The sequence below is a fragment of the Gymnoscopelus microlampas genome (genome assembly GCF_963454915.1).
Source record: "Gymnoscopelus microlampas genome assembly, chromosome: 1".
In the NCBI taxonomy this organism is placed as follows: domain Eukaryota; kingdom Metazoa; phylum Chordata; class Actinopteri; order Myctophiformes; family Myctophidae; genus Gymnoscopelus; species Gymnoscopelus microlampas.
The window spans coordinates 60,826,057-60,850,312 of NC_139962.1; the positions used below are offsets into that span (position 1 = coordinate 60,826,057).

At 44.9% G+C, this 24,256-nt stretch overlaps 1 protein-coding gene across 1 annotated transcript; it reads right to left on the reverse strand.

Moving 5' to 3' along the window:
* Window positions 1-21,683: 21,683 nt before the first annotated feature.
* On the reverse strand, window positions 21,684-22,814 carry LOC311050415 (uncharacterized protein). Its single transcript, XM_084064493.1, has 3 exons — window positions 22,772-22,814; window positions 22,378-22,611; window positions 21,684-21,957 (listed from the first exon to the last, which is right to left on the reverse strand). Exons 2-3 carry the CDS (start codon window positions 22,607-22,609, stop codon window positions 21,881-21,883), a joined length of 309 nt encoding a protein of 102 aa, XP_083920619.1. The 5' UTR covers window positions 22,610-22,611; window positions 22,772-22,814; the 3' UTR covers window positions 21,684-21,880.
* Between the last annotated feature and the right edge of the window lie 1,442 nt (window positions 22,815-24,256).

Sequence of the window (24,256 nt, forward strand, 5' to 3'; positions counted from 1 at the left end):
TGAGACACATTGCTTGGAGCTTCCCATTGTATGACTAGAAAAAGGGCACTCCATTACATTAGTACCTAATTTGATGAATATAATCATGTTTCTGTGACATTTGTAGCATTCGTGGCGCCCCCTTATGGGGGTAAGTGAAATCAATGTTGGCTTTGTTTTGCTGTGTATTAAATACACAGCAATATACACTGTACAGTAGTGTTTGCTCATTAGATTTGTATTTTCCACCGTTGCTTCATGTTCCATCACAGTCATATGTATGAATATAATACAAATGTATGAATTAAAAGTAGTCCATGAACAGGTCAATTATTTAGACAGTGGACTTTAATTGGACAACATTGATAAAGGAAATGCTACAGTATTAACATATGTCAGAGAATGGCTTTGTGGACACCCTTCCCAGATCCTGTACTTAAGAAATGAAACCACATCAAACCCATGTCTGAACTTAACCACCTGTAAGCTATAACCATTTGATCACAGCCCTGATGAAAAGACATAGAACAGATGATCTGCTGGTTAAATATTCACAACCATTCATTTCAGATAAATCACCAAGAATCAACTTGAGGGGTGATTATTTCAGCTTTTGTATCCTTTAACTTGGAATTAATAAATAAACATGCGTACAGTATAACCAGATTTTTTTTCCATGAATGAAAAAATAACTACGTATGATGAACGATAATGTATTTAATATATAATGTAATGTTCTAAATACAGTTGTCTCTACCATGAGTAATTCAATAAACAACAACATAACAAGTAGCTGACTCATTTTAATACGTTTCTCTGTAACTTTTGGCTGGCCGGAACGGAACTCCGCTACCTGCCTGCTGCGCTCCGGGAAATATAGAAGGTGCATTACCTTTAGTCGGATTCATGCGCTCCGGCACCTAATCATTTACAAATTAAGCAGTGCCTACATCCATGTGGCTTTTATTTGCCGTGGTTTCAGGGTTGTTGAATGAACCAACACCACATGAATAGCAATGCATGGTGAGGGGCCTCTATAGCACACCTCCAAAAGTGCTTTCTCTTATGCCCCTAGGAGGCACCACAAATGCAAAAAGGTCAATTGTGTGTTGTACAAATGCTAAGGGTTGATGAATGAAATAACAGAGAGGGCTCGCTAAACAGCTTTAGTCAGTTGAAATGTGCTACAACTACACTGTCCCCTACTACTTTTCTTTGCGACATTCATATGGTGTGGTGCTCCATTATGCAGAAACCACCACCATACCCTGCAAGCTTGATAAGGATAATTCCTTTTAACAGGTCGTTCATGAAAGTCCTCGCGGTCTTGTTTCCAATGAGAACCTGTGAACAATTAGGGGTTAAGAGTCTTGCTCAGGGACAAATTTCATCGACACATAATGCTGGCCTGGCCTGGAATCGAACCTGGGGCAACCAGGGCCTCTGGCTCCCTAGGCGGGCTCACTAACCACTCAGCTATGGCCGCCCCTAACCTGAACCATGGACACATGATTCAATATGCAAAGTTCTGCCAAATTGGTACTGTTACCACACCACGTGACACCACAGCAACGGCTCCAGACTGGACATAATCCTGGATAATCCTTCTGACATTATGCATTCATTAAAGTTGTGGGGCCAATTGTGTTAATTGCGCATAGACGCCCGATAAAGCCGGTTGCACCGCGGTGGATTCAAACCTACAACCCCCCAGGGACTATACCACTGCGCCATCCGAGCATATGTATTTGTACATGTAAAAATGACCCATAAACAATAAATGAAATTTCTCATTCAGTGACCTTTCAACATTGGACTTGGAACGGCTGTTGGGAAACGCTGCAGTAGAAAACAGAGTAATGATGACTATCACTCATGCTGCCAGCTTTAATTGCCTGCTGGACTGTTTAGTCACACAGAGTTTCAGGAAGGCAAGCAGTTGTATTTAATCATCCAGTTGGGAGAGATTTGCCTTGAAAATCACGCCCACATGATTGTAGACAAGAAACCCCCTTCATGCACAAATTGCTCGCTGCACATCTCTGACCATCAATTTAAGCAGGTAAAATTCAAGTAGGCCAACAGTCTAGACGCATACTGGGACACAAGCTCATGTTTTTTCATACTCAATGCCCACCTTTTCTCTAATGCCCACAATGTTGTATGCCCCCTTTTTAATGTCCAGAAAGTTGATGAGTTTCTGAGCCAAGATGTCCTTCCACTGACAGTCCTTCCACTGACTGTTTACATGAGTCATGAGTCATTGTCTATGCCAGGCCGAAAGCCATGGCCGAGACAATGTTTCGCACCCTGTCTGTCTGTCCGTGTTTCCGTCCGTGTGTCCGTCGCCCCGTCCGTCTGTGGACAGCTAATCTCTGGCACCGTTGGCTGGACCGCAGCCAAACTGCACGCACACTCCCTCGATACCAGAGCAGAAACTCTGCCCCAAATTGTTCACATGGGCCTGTTATAGCGCCACCAGGAGGCCGATTTTTGCAAAACAATTCTATTTTACAGTACTCCCACAGATTTTTCATATTGCATCCTGAAAATGTTCAAATCAGCCTCATGGTGGCACTTTAACAGGCCAATTTGTGTTTTTACCTATAACTGCACCGATCTGTGTAAAACTTTGTATGCGCACTCCCTAGAGGCCAAGGAAAAACCTCTGCCCTGCATTTTTGTCTCCGCCAGGCCGAAATGCATGGTGAGAGAGTATGTTTTGCCCCCTGTCCGTCCGTCCGTCCGTCCGTGTGTGTGTGTCCGTCCGTCCGTCCGTCCGTCCGTGTGTGTGTGTGTGTGTGTGCAAGGGCGCCGATATTTATAAACACCTGCGGGTGCCCAACATGCCATACATGCACGCGCGCACGGCGCAAAGCGCGTGCGCGAAAAATTTTGCGGGTTTGGGTCGGATAATTAACTTTTTTGGGGGGGTTTTGTAACTTTATTTCGGTTAATTCGGTTTATTCAGTACACAAAATTTACTCTGAACTGAGTATGTTTAAACTCCCCCGCCCCCCCACCCGCGGCCGAAAGAAAAGGCATTCTTTTTCTTTGGGTATTAGTGCAGTAAAGGCAAGCCTCTCTCTCTTAGTTTGTGAACTTTGTGTTAATTTACCTGCTAGGTGAAGACTGTCTAGAGCCGGCAAAACGTAAACAAATGGGAGCGCGCTGCAAGTACGAGCGGCTGCGCGTTGACTGCGAGTATGAGCGCGTGCAACCCCCCCCCCCCACCAATGAGTGGATCTCCGAGTTAGACAGCTAGTAGCTACTGTAATGGTTATGGTACTGTAAATCCGGGCACCCACCACTACTGATTTTGAAAAAATAAAAAAATAAAAAATAAATATTTTTTGCGGGTTTGGGTCGGATAATTAACTCTTTTGGGGGGGTTTTGTAACTTTATTTCGGTTAATTTGGTTTATTCAGTACACAAAATTTACTCTGAACTGAGTATGTTTAAACTCCCCCGCCCCCCCACCTGCGGCCGAAAGAAAAGGCATTCTTTTTCTTTGGGTACTTTATTAACAGTTTGCCAATAGTACAGTGGTACTGGTATGATTTTACAACAATGAATGTCAACTCAGACTCACTCATGACTTTACCGACCACGACCACCACCAGCAGCGGAGCTGGCTGTGCTATCCTCCGCTTCCTCCTCCTCCTCCTCCTCACTCTGACTGTGCTGTTCGCCTCGGCGGCCTCGGCGGGTTTGAAGAAATTTAGTTTCTGATGGGTGAATCTCTTCTTTGCTGAAGGTGCTGGTGGCTTCATCTTGCTATTAGTGCAGTAAAGGCAAGCCTCTCTCTCTTAGTTTGTGAACTTTGTGTTAATTTACCTGCTAGGTGAAGACTGTCTAGAGCCGGCAAAACGTAAACAAATGGGAGCGCGCTGCAAGTACGAGCGGCTGCGCGTTGACTGCGAGTATGAGCGCGTGCACCCCCCCCCCCCCCCCCCCTCGCGCGCGGCGCCCCCCCCCCACCAATGAGTGGATCTCCGAGTTAGACAGCTAGTAGCTACTGTAATGGTTATGGTACTGTAAATCCGGGCACCCACCACTACTGATTTTGAAAAAAATTAAAAATTAAAAAATAAAAAATAAATATTTTTTTTTGGGACCAGCACCCAGTGGGTGCTCCTCATTTCAGGTGGGTGCTTCAGCCCCGAGGCACCCACGGTATCGGCGCCCTTGTGTGTGTGTCATTCTGTCTGTGTGCAGCTAATCTCCGGCACCTTTGGCTTGATTGCAGCGAAACTGTGCACACACACTCCCTGGACGCCACAGCAGAACCAGAAAATTGGGCGTTTTATAGCGCCACTAGGAGGCCGATTTGTGCAAAACATATTTTTTGGCAGTACTCCTACAGATTTTGTCCAAAACTCCCGCAAATCGGTACACATTATCTCTACTAGACCATACCCGTAGGGGAATATGAGCACCCAACGTGTGCAGTTTGGCTTATGCGCTGAGAACAGACAGTATCAGGGATCGGAAGTGAGTTTGTACTGTGTAGTGGAGTGGTTCTCAAACGGTTTTATGTCAAGGACCCCCAAATTGACACTTGTTAGCCCGCGGACCCCCATTTGAAAAGATATGCCAGGGACCCCCATAAGAGCGTTTTTTTTTTACGGCTCTAGCAGTGAATCAAGCATTTTAATTTCAAGGACCCCCAGTTTGACATGCATTAGGGCTATGGACCCCCATTTAATGGCATTTCTATGTCTTGGACCCCAAGTTATATAGTAAAGTCCACCGCCAGTTTAGGTAAAGGGATACATTCAAAGAGAGTCACAGACACGAGAGGTTTTGCAGTGCAAACATTTACTGAAGGAAGTGACGGTACAATAATCACGGGCACCTGGATCTCCAGGTACCTAAGTAACCATGACACCATGTTACCATGACAACCACACACCCATTCCTGGCGCCACCCTTTTTTTCTTCAAGATATACCACCCTTTTTCTAAGACACCCCCTTACACTTACAACACATTGTGCATCCCATAATCCCCCGCACAAAATGTCTTTTTGAACATAGTCCAACCACATAATATCACATTTCACAACTGCAGCCTATCTGGTGCCCGCCGCTCGCGCCCTGATCGACGAGGCACTATACACGGGTCACAGGTCGGTCCAGGAGGACTGACCCCTTTCTCAGAATCTATCCTGGGTGCCTCGGGAGGCGACACAGTCTCATCTGACTGGTCCATGTCCCCGCCAAGCGAAACCGGTGTCGACAGGGGCTCAGACATGTCTGATGACATGCCACCATGGGGACAACGGGGTGACATAGGAGGCTCTGCTATAGCTGGTGGTGTATCGGGGCCACGTAGAGAAGACTCATCTGGATCCTCATCGGACGACAGACCGGTGTCCACTGGACCCGTGACTGCAGACGGGCCTATCACCTTGTAGCAATCACTCAATCTGACTCTGTAGGAGGTACGGCGCAGCTGATTACCCGTAAACTTCTGAATGTTGCACCATGCTCCATCAACGCTGACGACCAGGTATCTGTCACGGGCTCTTGACTTGTTCCGATCCCCATATAGGTACACAAGATCTCCTGGCTGGAGAGACACTGGCACAGCTACACGGCCGGATGGTGTTTTCGACCTCATGCTGTATGGATGGTTGGCAACACGCTGCGACTGCTGTTCTCTGATGAGAGCCTGGTCATCGACGGGTAACTGCTGATGGGAGAATTGATCCCGCTGAAACAACATCTCACGGGCAGCCAGCCCACGTGACCTAACACGGCTGTTCAAGCGGGCTGTGGAGACAGAGAGCAGCAGAGGGGTAACAACTTTGCAATTTGGCTCCATACGCAAGATCTCACCTTGCAGTTCTTGAATAGCTCTCTCAGCCACCGGATTCTTGTTGACGTTCTTGACCTTGCCCACTTCCACGACAAGCCTGTGTTTAGCGAGAACCTCATCTCCTTACAACGAAGCAAATCCAGGAGCTGGGTCAGTTCTAATCACTGCAAAGGGCCCATCAAGTGGACATATGCCTACACATAGGCGAAGTAAAGCGTCTCTGAGTGTCTCTGCGCGTTCGTTCTCAATGATGGACGTCAACGTGAATGATGTCACACATTCTCGAACAACAAGAATGAACAGGCGTTCACGTCTAAACACATCAGCTGCAAAGGCGGCCCCAACGACCTCGGGTGGGTCACTCGTAGACTGGTCAAGCATGAATACAGGGGCTTTTTTCAGGGACGCACATTGATGACACCCGTCAGCGACGCGTTGCACAGACGCATCCATGTCCAAAGCATAGAAGTAACGCTGGACAACTGTCTTCAACTGGTGGGTGGTTGGATGGTCCAGCTTAATATGGAGGGAAGTGAGTAGGCCATCCAGAGCAGCCCTGGGCACTACAATGCACAAGTTGATGCCGCAAGAGGAGTGTGACGACGGACAACCAAGAGACCATCCCTGGACAACGTGGCTGCATTCAAGTAACGTTTCACATCACGCACATTTGTCAGTTTCTTCGATGGTCGTGTACCCTGACGGAGATGAGCACCTGTACGTCTGAGGTCCGAGCACTCCGACTGTATAGCCAACCACGCTGACCTAGACGTGAACGGCATTTTCTGAGCTCCCCTCATAATTTCCCCGGTGCTCACCTGGCGCACAACAGACTCAGCCGCCACCTGAACGAATGTACATATCTGGCAAGTTGGATTGTCACACTCTTGTGCATTGCGGCTAGCAAAATCAGACGGTAAGATAGATGCCCCCGCCACATGCCGGACAAGCACCTGGTACCGGCTTGCTGTTGACAGGAACGAAGTAACACGAGGGCTTGCCGAAAACTCCCCCTTACACAGTTTCTCAAAGGCCTGGACACATGGCTTGCTGTCTGTCAGAACACATGTCCTCTGAGACGACTGAATAATATAAGGGGCAAAGTGCTTTACTGCTGCTGCTATGGACAAGGCCTCAACCTCACAGGGCAGCCAGGTGGACTGATTTTTGCGTAGCTTAGCACTGAAGTACCCTGCAACTTTGACAGTGTCCTTGCAGGTGATGTACAGCGTAGCTGCCAAACCCGGATCCCTGACAGCACCATCAGTAACAATCCATAGCTGGTCAGCAGGTCGTGGCAATGTAATGGCGTGGGCCGAGGACAAGGCCTTCTGGGAGTTACTGAAAGCACACAGCAGCTCGTCTGACCACTGGATCACGTCCTTTGAGTCTCTCCCAGCAATCACGTCATCAAGTGGAGCAAGTGTGGTAGCACAGTTTTTGAGTACACGAGCCAGCACCTTGTACGCTCCAATGAATGACCGCATCTCAGTCACAGTCTTTGGGGGAGGGCACGCAGCCAGGGCGGATACACGGTGAGCGGTGGCTCGGATAGTGCCTTGACGCCACACCCAGCCTAGAATAGAGGTCTGTATGGGCGCTACGGTGGTCTTGGTTGCGGCAAGTTTCAATCCACAATGCTGCAACGCTGACAATACCCTCCTCCAGACGGCCAACAGGTCGTCAAGAGTATTTGCGCCACAGTACATGTCGTCTGCCACTTTGGCTATGTGGCCTTGCTCAAGAAGCTCCCCGAACACCCTGCACGTCAACTCCTCCAACGCCGTCTCAGACCCTGGCATGCCCATGGCGCTACGCACGTACACGCGAACGCCCTTGAACGGTGTAACAACTCCACAATATTTCCATGAGTCCCTGGATAAGGGGATTTGATAAAAGGCTTTGGTGAGGTCAGTAGCAATAATGTACTTCCACTGAGCTATCAACCGTAAGGTGGAGTCAACATCAGGCATAAGTGACGGTTGAGGTTTACTGTACTGACCAACGTCTGCGAATGCTGTGACGAGGCGAGATCCGCCCCCCGACTTCTTCACAAGAAATGATGGATTGACATACTCAACTGCAGCCCCAACATCCTCAGGCTTTCTGAAGACACCCATCTGCTCCAAAGTGTCAAACTGAGCTTGAAGCTCCTGCAACTGACCCCTGGAATACTGCGGGACCCTGCCCTTACGCTGTGGGGGTTGAACAGGCCCCATATTCACTTTGGCCTGGAAGGGTCCCACAGCACCATTGTATCCTTTGAACTGTGGGTCAAACACAGTGTCAAACTCTCTGTGCAAGACACGAAACTTGTCTCTGATGACATGGGGCATAATGTTGTCTGGATCTAAAGCTACAAGGTCAGAAAAGGGGGCAGATTTGGACACCAGGCCAGACTTCGGAGATTCGACTACTACTGGAACATTTTCACATGATGGGGCAAATGTAGCTCTAACACGGCATACATGGTCATGTCTCTGGATCAACTGCGGTTCCTTGGTGAAGTTAGGGACTCGGATCTTCCCTGCCACGCTGTACAGTAACTCTGGGGCAAGCCATTGGTGTGCGTGTCTTTGATCAACATGCGGCTCAACAGCCAACTCGCCATCCACGTCACAGAGGTCGGCTGGCAGATCAAGCTCGATGTACTTCCCAGGCCACACTGTAGAATTGTCAGGTGCGCTGAGTACATGTGCGCGCCGCACCACATGTCTATCGCCTTTGTGCTGGGTGCCATAATAATAGGTGTTTTCCCCCACACACACCTGATGTTTGGCTGGCCTGATCGACACGTCGTTCTTCACCATAAACGGGATCCCAGCCAAGATGTCTGAATCAAGGTTCGCCACGACAAGGCCTTCAAAGTAGAGGTTGTGCCCGGCCCTTTGAAAGCATGTTCTTATCTCTCCCAATACCTTCAACGGGGACGATCCGTCTGCCTGATGGGCCAATTGTGTGGTCTTTGTGACGGTGACGCCCAGTTTTGTGGCACATGATGCCTTCATCATATTTCCTGTTGCGCCACTGTTAATAGTGAGTCTTACAGCTCGATGTCCATGAAAAGTGTCAAGATACGGTGATGACTTGATGACCACCCGCTGAACAACGCTGGCTGCAGTCATCTCTCCACCAGCGAAGTTGTCTGATTCGTCCTCAGACTCACTCTGCTCCCCTGTAACCTGCCGTGTCCTTGCCATGAACCTTTTGTCCTCAGGGGGCAGAAATGGGCATTTGCTCAAGAAATGTTCATCAGGCCTTCTGGCCTCCTTACACAGAGGGCACACGCTCCTCCTCGGAACATGATTCATCTGTTTTGGCTTGGAAAATCTAGAGCTAGAAAATCTAGAACTAGACCTGGAGAATCCGGAAACAGCTGTTCGCATAGCCCTTGCATCCTCTGCTGCCTGTAGTTCGTTTAATAGGGAATCAAGGGCCTGCGAAATCTCTGGCTTAATGGATGCGAGCGTCCGTGAACGTAGCTCTGTGCCATACCGCTGCTTCACAAGTCTGGGTAGGTCATCATGCAGGAGGCGGAGCCATGTAAGCACAATAAAGTTCTCAAGTGATGGTGACAACTCCTCATCTTCTGTCACAACTTCTCCCATGTGACTAATCCCAGCGTCTTTGTGCAACATATTGTCCTCCACAAACGCCATTAAGCGCTGGAATAAGTCTTCTGGTCTTTCATTAGGTTCCAATTTAATAGCAGCAAAGTCAATGAAATGTGCTCCTGTGCACTGAAATCCATAATGCTGACGGATAGCCTGCCATATATTGTCAATGGATGTAGAATTTTTCACTATACTGTACGTGAAATCACAGGACAATAATTGGCTATTTGTCCAAGCATTAATTCCAACATGCTTACTTTTTGTTCCTTAGTCCGTCGCTGCGCACGGGGAAGCTCCTCCCCGTCGTCATCGAAACCTCTGTGTGGAGACGCTCTCGTCTTTTTCTCCCACGCTGCGCCGTCAACAAGGAACGGGGCGAATTCATTGTCAAGTAACAGCGTGTATCGGAGATTCTGTCGCCAGTTCTCAAACGAGTTCACATTTTCTATCTTAGTTAAGCACCATTGTTTCGGGGCTCTTAGTGACGTTGCCATATTGCGCAATGCACGCTCGTAATCCTCTCGCGTTCTGACGGTAGAATATATCCACAGTGCGACCGTCTCTTCACAAGACTTTTGATATGAAATCCTTTTTCGGCATGAGACGTAAGTCCAATCCCACCGCTGCCACCACGCCAGTTTAGGTAAAGGGATACATTCAAAGAGAGTCACAGACACGAGAGGTTTTGCAGTGCAAACATTTACAGAAGGAAGTGACGGTACAATAATCACGGGCACCTGGATCTCCAGGTACCTAAGTAACCATGACACCATGTTACCATGACAACCACACACCCATTCCTGGCGCACGGTACATGCTCCCGTCGCGAACACACACACACACACACACACACACCACGGTACATGCTCCCGTCGTCCCGTCGCGCACACACACACACACACACACACACACAGAGATCGTCCAGCCTGTTTGTTTAGATCCAAGTGATTATCAATGATAGCGGCTACACCAGGCGCGCGGATACGCGAGTCCCCCATACGCAGACTTTTAAAATAGTACTGGATCTAAAAGTGCGCGTGTGCGTATGTGCATGGTGTGTGCGAGAAAAGTCTGCTCTGCTGTGTTTCCAAAGAATGCAGTCAGAGAATGGGGGCGGGGTCTATGGTGTGGAAGCAGGCTAAGTTGCCATGTAGGCATATTGTAAGCGCTGCAGTGGCAATATTGGTGTTGTGTTTTGGCGTTGGTTGTGAAAGTGCAGGTGGGTGTGGGGACGCGTTGTGAGCGTGTCGATCGGCTGTTTTCCAATAGGCAAGGTATATGTGTGAAGGCGCTGCGTTTGGCCTTCTTTTCATAGACCTCGTTGCTTGTAGGGTTCGTTTGGTTTGGCCTCGTTTTCATAGACCTTGCTGCTTGTTTCTCTCGCGAAACCTGGCAACGACGCATGCGCAGTTTGATCAAGAGTCCCCCAAACCAAGACACCACCACCACCACCACCGTGAGGTTACTAGAATTATAGTAGGATAGTCATTAAACGGAAAGGGTTTTTCAGATTTTTCATATCCCATCTTGATTGGCTAAAAATGGCTTCCAGAGTTTGCAGGAGTGCTCCGTTTTGAACAAAATGCTTCAAATCATGATCACAGCATGCAATTTCCGTGAAATTTTGCACGCATATTTCCACTATGCCGAGGAAGAAATGCCTCTTGAAAATGTTCAAATCAGCCTCACGGTGGCGCTATAACAGATTTGTGTTTTTACATATAACTGCACCGATATGTGTAAAACTTTGTATGCACACTCTCTAGAGGTCAAGGAAAAACCTTTGCCCTGCATTTTTCACATCTGCCTTTTATAGCGCTACCAGGAGGCCGACTTATGTAAAACACTTTTTAGCGGCGCGGATATTAGCCCTCTATACCTGGCTTTTGCGTCAACGTTCTGATTGGTCAGGCTCGCCAAGGTTCTGATTGGTCAGGTCCGTCAACGTTCTGATTGGTCAGGTCCGTCAACGTTCTGATTGGTCAGGTCCGTCAACGTTCTGATTGGTCACTATTCATGACATCAACGTTCTGATTGGTCAGGCAAGGGAACTATTCATGACATCAATATTATATCATGAATACAAAATTAGGTGGTTTATATAAACTGTAAAAGTCCGGAACATAAACACTCTGGGTACGGCTTATAAATTGTATAGATTATTTCATAACACATACATATCTTTCTGGTACCACATTTATACACACGCACACACAAAGTTTATTTTTTAGGTACCCACTCTATCAGCTATGACAGATCAGTTTTTGCCACTTACCTTGGAATGCATTTGGTGATTCGCTTCCAATGGCACTATTTAGTGCCACTGGAAGCCTTGAAATAAATTTACAGAGATTTAATATTGTTTCTCTAGTAGAAACACATATCTATGACAAAATATATCAAAGGCGCCGCTACCTTCACACAGGTGTGATTTTTTTTATATTACTCCTTCCGATTATATCCAAATTTCACGCAAATCGGTACACATGATCTCTATAGTCATGTGATCAAAACGGATGTGTTTGATTTTTCATATTCCATCCTGATTGGCATGTTTTGAACAAAATCCCGCAAATCATGAACGCAGCGTCCGATTGCGGTGACACTTTGCAAGCACATTCACACTATGTTGAGGAACAAATGCCACACTTTTAACATTGGCCTGTTATAGCGCCACCAGCAGGTCTAATTTAGCAAAACACTTTTTTTTAAACAAAATGCCTCAAATCATGAATGCAGCGTCCGATTGCCGTTCAAGGCCTAAGAAGAAATGGCACCCTTTTCACATTGGCCTATTATAGCGCGACCAGGAGACCACAATAACCTACCTGACCTGGCGGAGACCTGTGCAGGCGGAGACCTGTGCTCCGAGGAGCACTTTTTCTAGTTCACATGCCTTTTATAGAGCCACCAGGAGGCTGACTTATGTGAAACACACTTTTGGATATTACTCCTTCAGATTTAATAAAAAATGTATGCAAATCGGTACACAAGATTTCTATAGTCATGTGATCAAGACAAATGAGTTTGATTCTTCATATTCCATCCTGATTGGCTAAGATTGACATCTAATGTTTGCAGGAGTGGCCCGTTCTGAACAAAATGCCGCAAATCATGAAGGCAGCGTCCGATTGTGGTGAAACTTTGCACACACATTCACACTACATCTAGGAACAAATGCCACCCTTTTAACATTGCCCTATTATAGCGCCACCAGGAGGTTTATTTTTGCAACGAAAAAAAAAACAAATATTACTCCTATACATTTTGTCCAGACATCACACAAATTGGTACACATTACCTTTATAGTCATATTCATATTTCATATTCCATCCTGATTGGCGCATTCCCAACATTGCTGGCCCACAATAACCTACAATAACCTAATCTGACCTGGCGGAGTTTGTTGTGATTCTCCTCTGCATTCTGGACTAAAGTTCTGGACTATATTTTAGCTTGTACTTAAAGTAAATAAAAGATGAGTGTAATTTTTTTTCCATTTACTGCTTTCTATAGTTTTTGCAATTTTCGGGATCTTTTTTACAGTGGGCGGGGGCATTCTGTCCGGTGGCTAAATATGTCTTTTTTACACAATAAAAAAGGTCTCATGGTCTTTGATGTCCAGATGTGAGTTATTGGGGCCTAGAAGAGCTACTGTAATTAATAATAAAGAAAACACCAAGTTATTGTGTAAAAAAATACATATTTAGCCAACGGACAGAATGCCCCCGCCCACTGTAAAAAAGATCCCGAAAATTGCAAAAACTATAGAAAGCAGTAAATGGAAAAAAAAATACACTCATCTTTTATTTACTTTAATTACAAGCTAAAATATAAACCTTGGTTGTGAAAAACCAAAGTTGTCCTTTACATGCTAAAAAGTTAATATACTGTAGATGGCCTGCATCTACAGTACATTACATAGGAGTACAGTGCCTTGCATAACACATACGTATATACCTCAACAATATTATTTAAAAGGCAGAGAAGACTTCTTCATAATCACACAGTTTGAATTTGTTTTCAAAACACACGTTCATCCTTTCAGCCCGCTTAGAACAGTGTAAGAAAAGACCTAAATCTCTTCTCTCGCTCTTATTCTGCAGTGAAATAGATGGAGCTTCATGTCCTTTCCACGCTGACCGCTACATTTTTCACCAGGAACGTTACATTTTTCACCAGGACAATCTCAGTGGGAAAGGCAGCAGGACATTAATGTTTGTCCTCAGTTTTTTCCTTGTGTTTTGGTGGAGCTCTGTGCCACTATTTCTGGTGATTGAGGGATTGACAGTGGTGTAGTACATTTACTCAAGTACTGTACATTTTAGGTACTTTTACTTTACTGGAGGATTTCCAATTGTCTATACTTTTACTTCTACTGTAGTACATCTCAGAGTCAAATATTGTACTTTTACTCCTATGGTGCGACGAATCTGCCAGCTGGAATTGCATGATAGCGAAAATGACGTAGATGAGACCACCTTCTTTACGGGAGGCATGCGATAATCCGACAGACCTTTTCTCCGACTATGTGGCATCCGCGTGCGGTTAGGGTTAGGGTGCGGGTTTGGTTCGGGTTTAGTATTGAAACGTCGGAGCGCTGCGCTGTCGGAGGAATGCGCTGTCGGACTAACGTACTGCACCCCTTCTTTACATACCTTGTTGGAAACAAAATAAATGCATCCCCCGCTATGCATGATGGGATTGATAGCCCAGTAGTGCTACTCTGAAAGAGAGCCATTGAATTGGTGTTTTCTCTACTCAAGAAGAGTTTTATCTTGATTTAACTTGACTTCAGTTATATAAACTGTATTTTCAAAACTATTCACTCAATCTTATTAACCAATATATCATTATTTTGCTATGATTCCCTGTTTTCATATGACATGAAAAAAATGAAAATGAAAAAATGCTAGATGACTGTCTCCCAGTCAAATTTGGTCACAAATGCTCTAGTCTCTGCAACAAAATATGGTGATCAACAGCATCAAATACAGCACTGAGGTCCAACAAAACCAGTACAGAGAGAAGGTTGTTATCTGATGCAATCAGGAGGTCATTTTTCAACTTTCACCAATACTGTCTCAGTGCTATGGTGTGCTCTGAATCCTGACTGAAAAGCTTCAAATAGCTTGTTGTTATGTAAAAAGTCACTTAACTTCTTGGCGACTGCTTTCTCAAGGATGTTAGAGAGAAATGGAAGGTTCGATATAGGTCTATAGTTAGTCAAAATGCCTGAGTCAAGAGTAGGCTTCTTGTGGAGAGGTTTGATGAAAGCTAACTCCCCGGTGAGGGTCTCTACACAGCTTTTCAAGAGGATCAGCTCGAGGAGGGTGTTGCTGTTTACCCAGGACCTTGCAATATTGATTTTCGGGAGAGACCCTTGCCAGTTCTACCCTTACCGGGCAGGGGAAAAAAGGGGATGTGAAGCAGCAACCGGAACCTGAGAAGGTTGATGCCATTATAGGTAGAGATAATCTGTATTAATGTCTTCAGATTAATTATTTATTGTCCTGTCAGTGTAATTATTAATGAATTTTAGTGTAATATTTTGATTCAATCTACCTCTCTCCTTTCTTGCAGTTACACTACAATGCAGGTGCAGGCTGGCATGGTTTTGCCCTTTAAGAGTTCTTTGGGAATAGATGATAGCAATTTACCTATTTGTTTGTAACGTGTTTTGTTCAGCACATTGAATGATTGTATATAAAAAAAATGTTTTGAAATAAAAAAAGAACCATAAACCAACCAATCATCATGGATTTACTCCAGGGAGTTTTTATTATTTTTTAACAAATCTTTATTTAGCAGTCAATTCTTTTCCGGGGAGTAGCTTATAGCGGTTGTTGGACACTATGTCACTACCTGGTTATAAAAATAGCTACACTACAGAAAACACTTCTTAGTTCAAAAGGAGCGACGCTACCATCATGCTAATGAGAAATGTAGTTAAGTTATGTAGTGTCGCTACGTAAGATTGTATTGCATAGTGTAACAGTTGTTGTACTCTAATATTGCTGTGTATTTGTGTAGTTTATTTTACATTGGGCTTTGAGATGGAAATCCTTGATTATAATTCATGCACTACAGTCATTCAGTCTAGTGGAATTTAAACTCTCAAAAGATCAGATAACCGTGATTCAAGTGCATAATTGGCTAAAGGAAAACAAAACATTTTTTCCTGAGCATGTTAGTGCTAAAACATACAGTATCTCCCCTGCACAGCCATAAAACAAAAAGGGCCACTGACCTCCAGGCAGCTGTGAGCTGCCTACTTAAATCCTTACATTCCAGCCTTATCAGCAGCTGGTGTTTTGCGCCCTGTTATTTTGCTTCAACATCTTTCATCTATAAATGTTTTTTATTCCAGGTTAACAGATAGTAATTCCACCCGAACCTTCTCATCACCAACACTTTGGACCACCTATACACCTATCATACATAGTGTATGAAAGCTGCCTTACGTTCAAGGAGTGTGCTGTGTGGCAGCATCCCAGTGAAGTTTCCTACAAGACTAGAGGGACCATGCTGCTGCTAACCGTGGACCAGACACGCAACTACTACCTGGAGAAGCCAGCCTTTGATCCGATCCAATCCGGTAACATCCAGCTCTCCGCAGCCGTCTACATCGGTGGAGAGTCTTTTGCCAAATTAGAAAGGGTAAAATTATGCACACTGAGTATGTGTGTGTGTGTGTGTGTGTGTGTGTGTGTGTGTGTGTGTGTGTGTGTGTGTGTGTGTGTGTGTGTGTGTGTGTGTGTGTGTGTGTGTGTGTGTGTGTGTGTGTATCTAACACTGTTTTATGTAGTCTGTGTATTTTTAGCTTTGGGTCAAACTAATGTTAATTGGCCTGGACATTTCTTTGTCTGTCACTTTATATCTTCTAACAGGTCTTCAGAGCAATGAACGTGCCGATTCACACATACCGCTTTCTGCCAGCATTCGAAAACCTTCATTGAGCCAGCCATAGTGTACGTCTGGACACTGTCACAGAATGACTTGTTTAGGCAGTGCCGTGAGTCACCTAATGGCATCATGGCCGGTGGTGACATGCGTGCAGACTCCCCAAGGTAGTCTGTTCAAATATAACTAATGTTATAAGGTCTCATTTGGATTGGGTAGATGGCATAATATTTACACAGTAGTCGGAGTCGGTACAAGCAAGTAGTTCAAAAAATAATGCTTTGTCGAGCTTGCCAGTGAAGCGGCTGCCAACCAAGAGATTCTGATGGTGCTTTGATCTGGGCCAATGCCTGGTCCCAGCAGAAAGTAGATTCACCATCACCAAGGTGGAGATGGCCAGAGTTGGACGACCCGACCCGAGAGAGAGCCACATGATCCAGGATATGAAGGTGGATCATCTCAGAAACCTCGACAAACGGCTGATGGCTACAGTAAAGTTAGGAAAGCACATGACCATGGATTACCTCCAAGACCTCGACACAGCCCTGAACGGCCAGGTGTTCCTCGAGGGCAATACTGTGTCCCTGCGCGACCTGACGATGTTCGAGGATGTCACTCCTTGGCCGTTTCTCAATACCCGAACTTGGGAAGCACGGACTTGCGTCCTTGGAAGTTCAGACTTGCAAGTTCGCCTCGGGAGTATAAACTTGCGAGGACGCGAGGACGGGAGTACGGTAGTTGGAACGCACCGTTCTCGGTGACGTCACCATCTCAGCTTGTTCACAGTGTGGATATGCTCAGAGCAGATCTACAAGCTAACAACGCATTGCTTAGTGACGCGGTGTTAGCTTGTAGATCTGTTTTTTTGTACAACACAGCATACATTTTACAATATAATGATATTATATAAATATAAGATATATTAACATATATCTAGGTATATAAATGTTAAAACATCATTTTTGTTAATTTAATGTATTTAGCCTACTCTTATAGACCTAGCAGAAGAAAACGTATAGAAATATTCCATTTGGTATTTATTTATTATGATACTGACCGATTGTGTAACAAATAAATGACTTACAGACCCACCAGGGTATAACAGGATAGGTGGGCAGAAGGGACATCTGGGCAACTCGATGTAAAATTGGCTATTTTGTCCAAAATGTTAAAAAATAAAATATTTGAAAAATGTTCTAAGGTAAAGTAGCCTATATATGATTATAACATGCTTAAACATTCGACAACCAAGGTCTAATATTTCTACAATTGCTACAAAACCTGTATATCCAGTCATTTGGGAGCATAAACGAGGAAGGTTGAAGGATAACGTCTGATAGTTTAGCTCCAATCGGAATATTAAGTTATTATACTACCACCTTTTACTATTGTTTTATTACTAGCTCCATGTGGAACCTCTCCCTCTGCTGTAGGCTATAGCTCCTATGAGGCTCCACAGCCACATTCGTAAGGTGAATTCTAACGTTGACGGGGCGGGGGGTCGCGCAACAACGGGTGATAAGTCTATTGAGAATTACCGAGCCATTCCAGGTGGAAAACGGAATGCTCGTCCCAAAACACACTGCCCCGTTTTTTTGGCCGGGTTAGACCCGGGGCAGGGTGTTTTTGGACGGCGCAATGGAGAAAAGGACGGCCGTTGTTTTCTTTTTGCTTGATATTGTTTTATGGCGAACAATCATGATCTGATACACATGAAAGAAGAGTAGACCCTTCACAGCTAATAGAGAATTTTTAATTTTAAGAAGGTTCAGAATTGAATGAGTATGGCTATAGTTAAATGTGAAGCTCTTTCTGCTATAAATATGCATCCATGCGTTCTGGGCGCCTGTCGGTGGAAAAAACGGTTTTCAAATGGTCCTCATTTACAATTTGGCCGATTAGCAAATGAGGCTCATTTGAAAACATAGGCAACAGAAGAGGGTGAGGGGCTGCTAATCTTATGTTGATTTTTTTTGTTTTTTTCCCCTGGCGGATCTTGCCCCTGCACTTTGAGCAGACAGGGCAGGCAGGTGACGACACCGGCGAATTGGCCACTACTATGCATGATTCTTACCTTTTTCCGCACAAAGGTAAAGGTCAGCCCCCCTTCTCTCAGATGTTTAACATTTTATCGTCCAAGTCATTTTCAAAGACGGGTTGAAACAAGCGTTTAAATCGCTTTTTTAGTCAGCCTGTGGCCAGTCAACCCCCGTCCGCATGCACTGTACTGCTCCAGTAAGATTGCATTGGGAAACATGGCACAGGCTGACTAAATAAGCAATTTAAACGCTTGTTTCAACCCGTCGGTAACATTTTCTTGGCTGCTAACATGTAAAACATCTGGACTACCTTTACTGTTTGGATACGATGTGTGGGAAAATGTAATAATCATGCATAGTGACCAATTTTCGCCTGTGTCATCACTTGCCTGCACGCGACGCTGTGGAACCTCATTTCGGAGCAGCCCTCTGCTGTAGAGGTTTCAAATGGTTAAACTTATTACTATTAGACTTAATTAAGTCTGATAATGATGTACCGTGCATGTTCACATCATGTATACTGTACTTTATTTAAGACCATATTTGAAATATTTAATGTTTTAACATTTTGGACAAAATAGCCAATTTTACATCGAGGTGCCCAGATGTCCATAGTGCCCACCTATCCTGTATCTGTTGTTGGCATACCTCATACCTGCTGGAGTCAGGAGGCGATTGCGGGTGAGAAGCCTGCGTTGGCAAGGGTCTGGGAGCACTGGACCAAATAATTACCCGTGTGGAATAAAGTTGATCAGATCGGGAGGCTGGTGAGCGAGGCGACGTGATGTTGTAATATGGCACTTCTCTGGCTTTTTGTAATAATTTGTTTCCCCCTAGGTATCACTTGTGTATTGAGTGAGTGGTATTGATAACTTAGGAAAACCAGGTTGGTACGCTTTCAAAAAGGATTACCGTAAAAAGAAGTAACACGGAGTCAGTCTCAAATAATAATCAGGTTTACTTATTATTTGCACAGGAGAGACAAGGTGGTACAGGCATCAAAAATATTCTCTACTGGTAATACAAAATGTTCAGCATTATAACAGACAGTTTATCTCTTATTAAGCCCACCCCACAATATAATATCAACATGAACAGGGGCAAAGGCTCATGTTGGGGGCAAGGTAACCTGTTCTAAGGCATCATAGATAAACTGTAGCCACATCTTTCATGGGTAAGAAAGAGTAGGCCAGGGAGCAAGGACATCTTATCTTAGCAGTTATAGAACTGTCCCTTCTGAGCAAATACATCATACTTTATACAATTATCCAAAGTGATACAATACAATAATCATACAATAATTATAATCTAATAAACTATTGATTAGAAATTATCTATCAATCCCTCATCTTGTGTATCAGTTTGGATAGGGTCAAAGGGTGTCAGTCAACCAAGCAAGTTATCGACCCTGTGACTCTATTCAGAAATGACAACAATGGGGCAAGTCAAAATATGCAGACTTTATCTCCTAACGAGTAAATGAAGTATAGAGGTGAAGGAGATGGGGGAAGGGGAGAGAACATAGGGAGCACAAGATAGACAAATTCAATTATGCAATACATTTTTTTTTTCTTATTTCGATTTACTAAAGGACTGTATTATGGAATGTTAGAATGTTGATCTCGAAGTGGGTATAGCTCTAACCAATCGGGGTCAGAGATAGGCTACGTCAAAAGAATGTCCCTTTCTCTAGAGAACAGGCGGTGCACAAACTGTTTGACCAGGGGGATGAGACAGCATTGTAAGACTAAGAGACACAGTACCAGAGGGATCAAGATGGGAAGTATCACTGCATCTTGCATCCTTCCTATGGCAGAAGAGACATTATCATAATTATTCTGAATATAAAAACAGCAACCCGTCCCAATTACTTTAGAAACTCCTCTGGCCTTCGCTTCCAGTGTATCTAGCAATTCTGTTCTGGAGGACGGCCTCCCTAATCTGAAATTGTTCCGAATTAAGGGCCGCCAGACTGGCGGTCGTCTCATTGGTCAACGTGAGGAGGTCAACAGCTGGAAAGCAGCTACCACTCCACCAAAGGGGAAAAGGCCCCATCCTACCGTCTCAGATTGAGATGTAAACGGATTGGCCAGAATGTACCCTAAGTACTTGTTCCCAGATCTCTTCGATCGGTGGGGGTAGTCTACACGAGGCCCGTGAGGGCGCTCCTCTGTCTCTGCAGCATACATCGTCACTGCAGGTTGTATTATGGCTGGATAACAGCAGCCTGACCATCCTGTGAGGGGGAGATTAGCGAAGGCATGTTTACCACAGACCCAAAACAGGCCGGGCGTTTGATGTCAATTTGGAAAATGGACAAGGGAATTTGTAAATAGTGGCGTTTTTCCAAGTAATAAGACAGGTTGAAGATGTCATATTCCTAACAATAATGTTAATGTCACACTGAGAATAACCAACATGGTGTCCCTCAATCCCACAAATGCATGTCTCAGCTTTCTTAACAGGAACTACTGTAGTAAGGTTTCAAAGTGAGTCAAAGTTTTACCGGTGTCCATGCAGGAAATGTTATGAGGAGGAAACAGAGAGAAATCGTCATTAGAATGAGCAAGAGCTATCTGTAGTAACATTAGCATGGCATGTGACAGGGAACAATTAGAATCAGAACCTAGTGTTTGTTTATAATGTAGGTGATGTATAAATTGGGAGGACAGGGGCGTGACAGAGAAACGTTGCCTCATGCGATGACACACCCAACAATCCTGTCCAGGCGATAGGGCTTGGTGATGTAATATTGAATGCGCACATGCAATATTATCTTCACAAAGCTCTGAAGCCCGGTGTGTGCGAGAGTGAGCAGGGGAATATCCAAATAACGTGGATACATTAATATTATCATCAGAATACCTTGTGCTGTCTACTTGGGTAACAGGAGGGGGATACAATGTGTCTTTTTCGCACCAGAGAGTATGTGCATGATCAGTTTTACAGGGAAGAGCAGCAAGAGGAGGAGGGAAGAGACCCCAGAAGACAAAGAGGGCGGACCAAGTGTATGTAAAAAGGGTTTTCATGACTTAGATTAGGTGCAAAACGCTTTAAGATTATGACTACCAACCAGGGTTTGAGACTATAGGATGGAAATTTAACATGTATTCAAAATTATGGGTTGATCAAATAAACAAAAAGGTGGGATTCTGTTATGCCAAGAAATATGTTCTCGTCGCCATAAGCAGAAACCCCTCAGCTACCAAAACAAAGAATACAATCTAAGACTAATCACTAACGAGAAAGGAATAAAACATTAGACTTTAAAACCAACCCAACAGAAACTGAACTAATGAATGTTAAATAATCAAATGGAATTAATGATCACGTTTTGCCAGATAATGTAATTCTAAGAAGTGAGTGTAGTGTCTTTGAAAGGCGGAGGAGAAAGTTTCACGTGTCAGACAGGAATCCAGCCGGCTCTCCCGAATACTTTGATGACGTGGGAGTCGGTGAGAGTCACTTGGAACGGGCCGTCCCACAACGGACGTCCCCAAGGCTGGTGGCCTCCCTTAGTCCTCACGGTTGGTTTAAGGAGGACCCAGTCTCCCGGAGAGATAGTGTGAGGTGGATCAGCAGACACAGCGGCAGATTGCCTAAGGGTAGAAGCAACAGGTTTTGAGGACAGAAATCTTTTCATTTCATAAGCGATGCGATTCATTGTATCAGGAAAGGTTTGGTCTTTATGAGGTAATGAGAAAGGTTTTAGTGAGGGGACAACGTAAGGCCGCCCGAAAAGAATCTCATAAGGTGACAGCCCGTTCAGAGTGGGAGTCACATGTATAATCAACAGAGATTTTTAAGATTCTACCGTTTACTGTACGGATCAATGAAATTGAGGAGATACTGAAAATTCTGAAATTTTGGCAGGGGTCCTATAAAATCTAATTCAAGAGTTTGAAATGGCCGCGTGGGAGAAGGGAAGGTTCCAGGGGAAATCTTCATTCCCCCCTGAGGGTTGTATTGTCTGCAGATTAAACACTCTCTACAAAAGGTTTGAAGAAAAGTTGTGATACCTGGTGCACAGAAGTTACGCTTAATTAAACCTCTCATGCCCTCTGCGGACACATGGCCAGGTCCATGGGTCAGAAGTGCGATGGGGTGAAACAGCGACTTGGGAAGAAAAGGTAGAGAAGGGGGAGAAGAGCAACGGCGGTAGCCCTCTCGATCAAAGGCACACCCCATACGGACCCATTTGAGCTTTTCCTTTTCAGGTGCGTTCTGCTGGGCCCGCAGGAGGACGTGCATATCTAGGGAATCAACAACAGAAGGGGTGATAAGAGACAGAGTTAGAGCATCAGAGGGTTCACACAGGGTGGCTTTCGCAGCGGCTTTCGCCGCATGATCAGCAAACGCATTGCCCAGAGAGACAGGGTCTCTTGATGTAGTGTGTGCATTACATTTACATACCGCTAGCGCTGATGGGAGCATGACCGCATCTAAGAGAGATGAAATAAGACAATAGTGGGCGATCTTCCCTCCAGAAGAGGTTGTGAAATTACGCAGCTTCCATTGAGCGGCGAAGACATGCAGTGTGTTGAATGCATACAAGCTATCGGTCCAGATGGTGGCGCTGTGATCCTAGGCCAGGATACAGGCCTGTGTCAAAGCCACCAGCTCTGCCATCTGACTAGAATAAGTGGGGGGGCAGGCGCTTGGCCTCTATGACGTGGCTGGCGGAGACCACAGAGTACGCGGAACACCGTTTGCCTAGAGAGTCAAGAGAACAAGAACCATCAACAAAATAAGTGAGGTCACAATCAGAAATGGGTTCACTTTTTAAGTCAGGCCTGGGGAGTGTTCTGGGCAACTTTAGTAAGGCAATCACAAAAATGTGGGGTGCCGTCACATGGAAGTGGAATTAAGGTAGCAGGGTTAAGTGATGTGCAGCGCTCTACTGTGATGTGAGGGGAGCTCAGTAAGATGGCTATACAGGAAAGGTGTCGTGCAGGGGACATGAAACTAAGCTTCTGGTCTAACAATAGGAGAGATACCGCATGAGTCACCAGCAAGGTAGTGGGGTGGAAGAGAACCAGAGAGGAAGAATTCTTGACCGCCAGGGCAGCAGCGATGACATGTCTGACGCAGACGGGCATGGCTGCGGCCACAGCGTCAAGGCGAGTAGAATAGTAGGCCACAGGCCTGGAAGAAGAGCCTAATTTCTGTAAGACAACAGAAGACATGTAAGAGGCATTATCACACAGGCGGCAGTCTACAGTTTGTACGAACATTTTGCTATAGTCAGGGAACGCTAGGCAAGGGGTAGAGGCTAATTATTTCTTGAGATTAGTAAATTGGAGTTCTGCTTCAGGGGTCCAAGTGAGCTTGTCTAGTGGGGACATGGGGCACATTCAGCTAAATGAAATGATATTTAAATCAAATATTCATCAAACTCCCCTCTATTTGACACCCATATATCTATAATATAGTGTGTGTCAGAGGATGAATTTGTTGATGAGAAAGAAAATAAATCAAACTGAAAATCAAGAGAAACATTTTTTTTTTAAATGAAAAAAAATTACAAAAATGTTAAAGTTATAATTAAAGTATTTAAAATTAAAATATAACAATGACAAATAAGGAATAAACATCTTTGTTCTGAAGAGTATATTAGTGTTAGATAAAGTATACCAAAATAAATCGAAATTTAAAATGTTCACACTGAAGACAGTGATGAGTGGGAGCCCAGTGTAGATCAGTCACCATTAAACACACTGAAGTCACACAAGACACAATATGTGGAAGGACAGAGATTGTCTTTGAGCAACAAGATGTCCCAGGACCTGAAATCATCGAAAGAAACTCACTCCATGCTGAGTTACACAAGGAAAAAAAGATTTAGTTGTACAGTGTGTTGCAAAATGTTTAATCGTAAGGGAACTCTAAAGACGCACA

What these genes read in the sequence shown, in the direction of transcription:
- LOC311050415 (XM_084064493.1), bottom strand. Translation starts at nt 22,609, where the DNA reads ATGCACGTCCTCCTGCGGGCCCAGCAGAACGCACCTGAAAAGGAAAAG. An exon ending in GCGTAACTTCTGTGCACCAG is followed by an intron (nt 21,958 to 22,377) that starts GTATCACAACTT and finishes TTCTACCCTTAG; the next exon opens with GCAATCTGCCGCTGTGTCTG.